Source organism: Erinaceus europaeus, chromosome 17, assembly GCF_950295315.1.
Source record: "Erinaceus europaeus chromosome 17, mEriEur2.1, whole genome shotgun sequence".
Taxonomy (NCBI): Eukaryota; Metazoa; Chordata; class Mammalia; order Eulipotyphla; family Erinaceidae; genus Erinaceus; species Erinaceus europaeus.
This window is the reverse complement of record NC_080178.1, coordinates 31,735,613-31,745,592: the sequence shown is the minus strand read 5'-3', so window position 1 is coordinate 31,745,592 and position 9,980 is coordinate 31,735,613. Positions and strand designations below refer to the sequence as shown.

Here is a 9,980-nt window from a genome sequence, read left to right as displayed (position 1 = left end):
AGCAAGAAAGAGATTGGGAACTGTGTTTGGGGGAAAAAATGTAGTGGTCACTCTATAACTTAGTGGTTCTTCTGAATACCACACGTATGTCCACAATAACATCTCCAGCCTCCATTGCCCCATCATTTTGTCCTGTAAAAATTACAATAGCCAGAGACCTGCTAAAATCAACAGTGAGAGACGACAGTATAATGGAAAGAAAAGGGACAGTGAGTGCCTTATTGACCTACTTGCCAGTCCATGAATGGTGGGCAGTAGAAACGTATTAGAAATAAGAAAAAGTCATTATTCTGATTCTCCTGATAGAATACCATGTTCCACATAAAAGTCTTTCTCCAGGATGAAAGCCATCTTCCCACCCTATCCACCAATCTTCCCAAACAGCACAAAATTAAAAATCCTGCAATTTTATTTGCATATAAAGGCCGCTAGATATAGAATATCACAATAAATTTAAAGAAACAACTGCTTTCCTAAATTCCATTAACAAGATAACATAAAATAGAATAAAGCTCAACAGCATTTACAATGGGAAAACAGAAATGACTATTAGCGACAATATTTTGTGCTAGCGAAGATTGCATCGACACACAGTGCAAAATGGGGGGGGGGGAGGAAGTAAGAAGACAGTTCAGGGTATTTAAATATAAAGGACAACTAAGCCTTATTTTAGTTAGCTCACATTGCATTCATTTAAGTCTATACAAGCCGGTAACTGCACCTAGGTTTAACTCAAGTTCTTTGAGACCTTGAGTTCTTAGAAACTGTGGCAGCTCCTTTGAACTTCTGATGCCCTGTTATAAAGCATCCCTTTGCAGTTGTACTGTCCTTGGCAATATCACACTCCTAACTTAGTCATAATACACAAAAATATTTATATATATAAACCATATTGAAAAGGAGTCTGCATGTTCTTTCTTTTTAAAAAAAATGGCATGAAATACCTGTTTTTGACAGATTCCATTTCCATATTTTTAAAGCTAAAATAATTTAAAAGATACAAATAAACAATGAGACTTCATATGACACACTATGGATCTCACTAAGCTAAGCCATCCTTTAAAAATGAGAGTTATCTTCTTCCCTAGGAAAAGCTTTCTTTAACATGAGAGTGAAGAGAAGTCTTTTCCATACCCACTTTCATTGAGTAGGTTGCTATAAATCCAGACCACATCAACACAAAAGAAGCATTACCAAGAAAAAAACAATACTAACAGAGTATCAAAAATAAAATAAAATAAAACACTTAAAATAATATTCAAATAGTTGTGCAAATCTGGGTGGTTTTTTTAAAACACTGCCTGCCTGTTTCATTATAATTTTTTCCTTCCAGCTTAAAGCATATTAAAATAAGATTTTCATCACCATTCAAAAAGAAAGCTTGGCTGTCCTTTGGCAAACACTAACAATTTACAATGGCGTGGCCTTTGACAAAAACAGAAGTTATTTTCTTTTTTTTTTATAAATTCACAGTGCTTCTTTGATTTCAAATGGGTGCTCCATTTAAAAAATAAATAAAGAAGCACAGCCTCTAGTGTCATTTTGTTCCAGCAATTAAAAAAAAACCAAACCAAACCAAACCAAAACAAAACAAAACAAAACAAAAATACCCCACAACCAAATAAAAAAACTCACAGGATTTAGAAATTAATGAGTACGGGAGAATGTAAGTTTATAATTAGAAAAATGGCAGTTTCTAGACCTTCGATCACATTTCCAATCTGGTGTTTGGAGCTTCAGGAACCCTGTGGGTTTGGAAGGTCAAATATAATTGGAGGGTTGGTGGGTTGAAAGCTGACTGTACACGTTGAGGCATTGATGTATGTTGTGTAACCGTCGGTCATAATGCCGTAACCTGTGGAGACAGAATGTCACACTTACTGTAATATATACAAATAACAGTCACTCAGTACAGGGCTCTCAGGCCAGGAAAGCAAAATAAAATGAAAATCTCTGCCAGTGGACAGTGAAGTGTGTCAGTTGAGTCACTCCAGATAGCAAGCTTTCAATAGCTACCTCCCCATTTGATGCCACGTTCTTAAAAGGAAAAATCCTTTTCTTCAAAGAAAAGTAGTTCTCCCTTTCCCCCTTCCATAAATACTAGATGAGAAAGAAAAAGAGAGGGGCAGGGAGCACTGTGATTTATTAATGAGAAGAAAAAAAAATTTCCCTGATATTTTTAAAATACGATTTCCATTTTTAAGGCCTGTATTAACTATTGAGTTCTTGGCAATTAAGTGAATAGCAGGAGAAAGGTCTCAGGATCACAAGCGTGCAAAAGGCAAAGGGACTTCTGGATAGGTGTAGGGGAAAAAGTACTGCACTGGGAGTTGGGAAGTGTGGGTATTTGGTTTTCTTATCTGTGAGACATCTCTTAACTGTATTGATGAGTTAACAGGAAGTGACCTTATCTTACTTGGACTCTTATGTGGAGTTCCATTCATTCAAAAAAAGAACTAAGTCATTAAAATGTTCATATGGTTTGTAGAAACATCACCACAGATGCTGCTTCCTCAGCTCACCAGGACATTGGGTCAAGCTAAACCCTTCCCAAATGCAGTGTAAAACTCTTTGTTTCTCTGAGTCTCAAGTATGTATGTTCCTTCTATCATTTTTAACATATTGATATTTCTAGCATGTTTGCAAATTTGCACATTTTCCTGGATACCTTGTGTCTGTCTTTTAGCCTCTGCAATTAAGACTAATTCTATGTTGCCATCAAGTTCTTAGGAGCATAGAAAATATGCCTGTGAAAAATACAATTACCAGGATTTATAGAAAGAACTGATAAGGTTTTTTTCTTCCATTTGCTAAAATATCCCTAAGTAAGCCTGTGGAGAGCTTAATGAGGGTCAATGGTAAAATCTCTTAAGAAAAGAAAAGAGGCATTAAAAACTTGCACTGTTTAGTTCTGAGGTCATAAAGTCTTGTTATCTCTCTCCATCAGGAGGTTGGTATTTGCCCTCTCTTTGCCCTCTTCAGTTGTCTTACTCGAATACAAATGAGACAAGTTTATTTGAATATGATCATCTTACCTTTTAAGAAAGTTTATTATTTGGAAACTTAGTAGAATTCCCCAATTGTTTGGCTGGTTTAAAGCTAATTGAATTATTTTTTTTGAAATGCCAGCTTATAGACTTGCTATAAGAACTGAAACCTGATAACTGTCTCCCCCAAATGCTGCTCAGATATGAGGTCCCCATCCTATCAATAATTCTCCCTCAGATTCTAGCATGTCTTAAAGAAGAGTCTTCCTTTCTTTGGAGCGTGGCTCAGTCAGAGCAGGATCCTAAAGGCTGCACCCCTGTTCACCTATATTCTACTGGTATCTGCACTTGGAATGGGTAATTATTTGTCCTCAGTAGGATAACTTTCTATATGTTCCTATACATGCCTATCCAGAAAAATCACTGAGTTCTTTAGGTTTTGAAAAACAAACTTTGTCCTTTGGCATATATGCCATCAGGTATATAGTCTAACCAAGTCAACTGCAGACTCATAAAAAACTCTAGAGAGTAGCTATCAACAGGGAACGATGTGGGTATGGCAGCTGCTCAGAATACAGTGGCTGTCTAGGTAAATATATAACAAACATACGTAACCGGTATAATCCAAAGAATCAATGGCTGCTAAAAGAGGGTTTTGTATCTGCTCAAATGTCTAGTTAACTAGCCTTAAAGGGAAAAAAAAAATAAAGAAAAGAAAAAATAAAAAAAGAAAAAAGGGTTAGTAGAGGAAACAGTATCCTATAAAAGTCCTTGTAAGACTTTCAAGTTGTATGAACCTGACTCCAGCTGAAAGGCAGAAAATGGCAACTGGACTGGCTCCCATTTAGGAGAGATTTAGTCACTTTCTTAAAGCTCAGCATGAGCTAACAATGCTGATGGTTTCTGGGAAGTTTGAAATGGTTTTCTGAAGTTAGTAAGGAAATAGTTATCTACAGATGTACAAGGTCCCATCATCTCTGTTTTATCTTTCACAGTACACCCAAAATTATTTTTCAGAGAATATCTTATATTCCTGGGTCTTTGTGTGCATTCTGAAACATGATACTTACATGCAGGAAGGGAGTGGAAAAATGACTTAGTCTAATTTCCAGGTCATTTATCCTAACTCTGTTGGAAAGAATTTTATTACTATTATCATTTTTACCTCAGGATTGCTCTATGATAATGATTATCAAACATTTCTCATCAGAGACCTGAGACTATAAAATTCCTAGGGGAGTGTTGAGTTTTCTAACAGATGAGTTAGACTTGGGTTCCAATCTCCACTTTGCTCAAAAAAGAGTGTCTCTGCATTAAAAAAAAATGTGTATGCAGCTATTTCACCTAACAACTAAACCCTTTTAAAAGGATTCCACCAGTAAAGAGAAATTGAATTCCACAGCTCCAATTACTTCCAAGGTAGCTAAAATCCTTACTGTGGACTGAGATCATGGCTGTGACTCATGTTGTGACTTCCTTTCTTTCAGTCTTACCTTCATGGATCCCACCAAACACATGGAGCTTGGGCCGAACTCTTCTCTGGACTGTATTTAAAAGCTCCACGCAGCCCACTCTTTGAAGCTCCTTTGGAACCCAATCTCGAAAACCTAAGGGCAAAATGCAATCAATACTCTTAATTTTTCTTCTTCAGGTAAGGTTTCATTTAGACTTTCAGGAAGCTGTAACTCATAGAACGTTTATTACATTATCTGTAATCATAACCTCACCATTAACGCTCACAATGGCTTTTAAGGAACTTTTCACTCATCACTTTGTCTTCTTTAGGTATTCAGTGTGTGTGTGTGTTTCCATTTTTTTCTTTCCTGCTAATGAACTTTTTTTTTTCTCTTTTCTATAAGGGATTTGATTTATTTGGCCACAGGTTCCAAATCTTTTTCATGGGCCCAAAGACATTTATTCCCAGCAGTCCCATAATATCTCTTTCTTTTTTTAATTCAGTTACTTTTATTATATCTTTCTTGTAACAGTTTAATTCCAAGATAGTTCAGAGAAGAATAGCTAGGTGGAGCTGTATGTGAACTGGCCATAAAAATCCTGGATTTTCTATGATCCATCAATTCTTAACCCTTGGTGGTTCCCAATGACCAAAGCCTGGCAACACCAAATTCCTCCCCTGAAGCAAGAAGCAACTATTTGACCTCCTGGTGGCATCCAGCAAGCCAGGGCTAATTGACTACTTTCAAAGTAAAAGGCACTTATTTTCACAGTTAATGCAGAAAAATCCATAAAAACTGACATCAATTAGAGCAAAAGCCAGCTATCTGGATGATTATGGTCTGAAATGGAATCCATACGCCTCAGCAGGATGGGGTATAAAGAAGACAGGTATGATGAAAGGCTAACTTGTTGTAATCAGTGGGAACCCATTCCATGATTCTATTAGGTTATTTCTACTATTTGAAAATGATCAGGCAGAGAGGGCAAGATGAGCTTACTCCACTCTGTTTGGCAAAGAGATGAATATTTACTATCTTGGAAAAGACATGCTAGCTGGGGTGTGTGGAAGGGACAGAGTCTGGGAAGAACATTAGATGAAAGTGGAAGCCCTAGCAAAAATTCAACCTGGGGCTTCAAATCCTTGCTAATCAGAGGGGGAAAATTCTTAATGCATAGTGATTAGCATATTCCCTCATGAATGTGCTGTTTTTGACAGGAGAAGATATTTAATTTCTTCCATAGTCACCTGTGAAAGCATTTTATCCCTATCATAATAGCAAAGTCCTATGGCACTGTGGCTTCCTTTTCCAGTAGGGGAAAATTCAAGGTCATTCCCCATCCCCACCACTCTAATCTGGCATTTCCACAAGAATTCCGATAACTGCCTACATTGGCTAAGGTTCAACTTTTCCATATGAAAACTTTGTCTGACCTTTTTCTTTGAAACTTCTTGACATGACTATCACTCTGCTGTATGCAAAGCCTGGATTATTTCATCTTTACTACAAAGAGATGGTGTGGTAGCTTTCCTATTAAGAGCTCCTAGAATGCCTTGAATTCTTTGGAGACTTCTGATTACTGCTAGTCTTACATCAAATTAACGATTTGATGAAGTCTGTGAATTAATTGTTCTGCTTAAGGTTATTTTCCACGTAGCATTTCAGTTATGTAAGTGTCTCTATGCTGAGGATACCTTCATGACTTACAATAAATAACCCAAGGGAAACCATACCTGCATCCAACTAGGCTGCTCACGGTAAGAACAAATTGGTGGGGATAATCTCTATAGGGTCTCACTAGTTAAATTTTGCTAATCAGAATATTAAGCTAGCAACTTAATAATTTAAGACTTCAGTGACTTCAAAATCAATAAATTCCTCAATTATGACATGAAAAGGGTTGATGATAAGTATAATCTTTTAAAACATGTGATGGGGTGGTATGCTGGCAAAAAGCATGGAGATGGTGAATCTGAATGAAATAGTGATAAAGTCAGTAACTGTTGCTCCTACACAAACTTCTTTGCAACAGAACCAGTTCCCTTCAATTACTTTTCCATCATTAAAATATATGACAAAGTGAGGGTGGGGGGAGGAATGCAGTTCATGGAGTGCATATGTTACCATACATGAGGACCTGGGTTCAGGTCCTCAGTCCCCCCTGAAGGGGGAAAGCTTCACAAGTAGTGGAGCAATATTGCATTGCTTCTCCTCTCTTAGTGCCATCTATTTATCCCCTTACTCTATCAAAGAAAAAGGAAAAGAATAGCTGTCAAAAGTGGTGAAGTCCTAATGGAGACATCATGGTGAAGTCTTAGTGGAGTCACCATGGTCTTCCTTTCTGCTGATTTTTTTTTTAAAAAATATTTTTTAAAATTTATTATTGGATACAGACAGAGAAAAATTGAGAGCGGAGGCAGGGCCAGAGAGAGAAGGTAAGAGACAGAGAGACACCTGCAGTGCTGCTTCACCACTTGTGAAGCTTTCCCCCAGCAGGTGGGGACCAGGAGCTTGAACTCAGGTTCTTGCACTCTGTAATATATGCATTTAACCAGGTATGCCACCACCCCCTCCCCCACCCCTTGGTTCCTCATAACAGCAGACCATTTCCCTGGGAAGGGGTGGGAAGCTCTAAGTGACCTGAAGGGTAAACTATCTACAAAGCTACATTCACATTAGGGTATTAGTTGAGTTTTTAAAATATTTTTTTTCCAGGATGACAGGAGAGTGACATAGTCAACAACTCCAATGCAACAGGAAAATCACTAAATTCATTCAATTTTTTGTTTTTAATTAAGTGTTTGGCCCCTCTCTCCAAATGAAGATAACAAAGAAAAATCTTCCAATAGTATGTACTTTAAAACTGCTTGCGAGTAGATTCCAGGTTAGGAGCCTTTTTTAACCATAAAAAGTATAAAAATAAAACTCTCTCTCCTACCAATTTCCAGAGCAGCCTTTCATAGGAGTGGGCCTGGAAAAACAAATAGCAAGGAGATGGCAGATCAAGGTGGTAGTACGGTTTGAAAAATGCTCTATGGTAAAGACAGGCAGATAGCAAGCTCATGCATAATTAAAAGATAATTATATATCAAATAATCATCTTCGGGTCCATCATTTGGGTAGCTAAAGATAGTGTTAAAACACAATGCCATTCTGAACTTGGATGCAGGTTCAATGTATCTGCAGGATATACATTTTAAAGTAACTTTTAATATCAGATCTACTTAACGCCTTCGCTTAAAATTTTTTTCTCGTATAATCAGTTCAAATGTTAAGCTTTAAAGAGCTCCCAGGCTCTGCTAATAAGTGGGAAAGGAAAATGAGCTCCTTTGAACAAAAGTTTTCATTATTTCATTGCCATTCAAAAGCCCTGTGATTTGGGAGGTCTGTGTCTTTCCCTCACACCTCATCCCACCTCCCCTTGCTCCAAAGTGAAACAGTTCTTAAAATAAATTATCAAGCTCAAAAGACTGTGGTGCTCCACACTCAATTGATTTTCCCTGACTCGACCAAATTAAAAAAATTAATTTTAAGAACACCTGTAAACCCAGTAGAATTGCTGAGTTTAATTATCATACTGAGTTTCTTTAAAGACACCTGGTTTTTCATTTCTATATTCACACTCTTTTTGAGGAAAATTATTGTCCCTAAAGCATCATCATTATGCCTGTGGAAAAAAAAAAGGCATCTCATAGGGCAAAAGGACAACCTTTGCCTCACTTACCTAGAGGAGGTCCATGTGTCATAAGTAGGTCGATGCCCTCAGGGATGAGGTTCCACTTGTCCAGCAGAGACTGACCTCTGGGTAGGTTAAAACCCCATCCGTTAAACCACGGGGTCCTTTGGGGGAGATAATGCACAAGGTATCAGGCCAGTGGAGCTACATTTCAGCTCTGCAATATTTTCTTTCTTTCTTTTTTTTCTTTTTGATGGCTGGCCCTGGCAGCAGGATGCTTTTTTTGTTGAGTGCTTCAAAACCAATCCACTTGAAAGCAAGCATGGAGCTTATGAATTGTTCAATTTGAGAAGGGCACAGGAACCTTTACAATGAGACTCTCCCAGCAGACCACTATCAAAATCTTAACAAAACTTTTGTCTTCTCCCAAATCTTAGTGCAGCCCAAGATGCTCAGTCTAGATCCAAAGTATTTCTCTCTTTCTCTGAGTGCTCAGAGTTCAGTAGTCCTCTCTCCTCCACACTTTACTGTGGAATTATTCTGCCAATTTTATTAATGTCCTTGGAGAAAAGGAGAAATGTTCTGAAGGCAGAATAAACCTCTGTGCATGAAGATGTTTTGAATACCATAGCCTGAAAGGCTAAACAAATAGAAAAGAATCAGGAAGGTGAGAAGGATACAGACAGCAAAAAGCAAAATGTGGAATTTGCTCCTGTCCCAAAAAGAAGGTGCTGGGGACTTCTGGACCATTTTAGAATCTAATCTCCTAGCAGTTGAGTATAAATTTCCCAAGTTCATAAGAGTTTCTGTTTGAGGATGGGTTTCTGAGATTTATGCTATATGAAGAATGCATAGAGTATTTGTCTATTCAAGGAGCACTTCTAATTGGTACTAAACATGTCTTTACATTTGTATTAATGCTCAGTTTTTCCTTACAAACACAGCAGGCTAAAGGCATTAGAACAAAGTAGTCTTCAGTGTTGTCCTATTCCTACTCACCTAGATATAAACACTTACCCCACCAAAAAATGAGTTTCTTTTGTTCTACAGGGGAATCCCCACTTGCAGGTACATGTAAAGGCGAATTGGTCAAATTTTCAGCTAAGCCCAACTTTCTCCTTCTGTCTAAACTGCCTCTTTTTTTTTTTTTTTGTCTACTGAATGATATAATTCTATGGACAAAGCCACCAGCCTTGGTCACAGTTAATCGGACAGTCTGAAGCCTTATTTGGTTGTTGTGTCTTATTGATAATATTTTTATTTATCATTTAATCAATAGGTCTTCCACAGTCACACTGCCATGTTCAGTTAAATGCAATGCTCTGAATTCCTCTGGAGCAAAAGATAGAGCTTGTCTTCTAAGCTCGTCCTTGTCTTCCAGGATTCCCTACTTTCAGAAACTGAATTTTGTTTTTTACTAAGAATCTAAAATAGGACCATCCCGATTTGGGATATCCATTTTACAGTGAACCATTTCTAAGGTTTGTCTTAAAAGTAAAGGGTAAAAAAAAAATGCAAGTTCTGATCCCAAGGAAAACACAGTGAGCATTTGGCATGAGAGAGAAAAATAAGCAAAAACATCTGCTTTCCTAGATTTTGAAAACAAGCTTCTGGGTCTGTTGGTTCCTGTCTGAATGGCAAATAAAGAAGGGCTTGACAGAGTCCCAAGCACACCCAAGTAGTTGGTACAATGAGGGGCTCTGATTTTCTGCCAGTCTGTCTGAGAGCAGTCAGCTTCTGAACCTGCAGCAGATCCCAGGGGCTTCCCGAGTCAAAGGAATAGGACTTAATTTTCTGTCGTTCCAAGTTTTTCTTCACAGAATTTTCTCTTGGAAACTCCAGTCCTACTCCCCTAGGAAA

General features: G+C 37.7%; 1 protein-coding gene across 3 annotated transcripts in view; it reads right to left on the bottom strand.

The window, feature by feature from the left end:
* Window positions 1–391: 391 nt before the first annotated feature.
* Window positions 392–9,980, bottom strand: part of MPPED2 (metallophosphoesterase domain containing 2) — a 196,977-nt gene continuing 187,388 nt past the window's right edge. For all 3 annotated transcript variants that reach the window (XM_060176652.1, XM_007530501.3, XM_060176651.1), the window contains exons 5-7: window positions 8,169–8,284; window positions 4,481–4,594; window positions 392–1,855 (exon numbers count right to left, since the gene is read on the bottom strand). In XM_060176652.1, coding sequence (XP_060032635.1) covers window positions 1,737–1,855; window positions 4,481–4,594; window positions 8,169–8,284 — 349 coding nt within the window. In that variant the 3' untranslated portion in view covers window positions 392–1,736. The remainder of the gene's footprint in view (window positions 1,856–4,480; window positions 4,595–8,168; window positions 8,285–9,980) is intronic.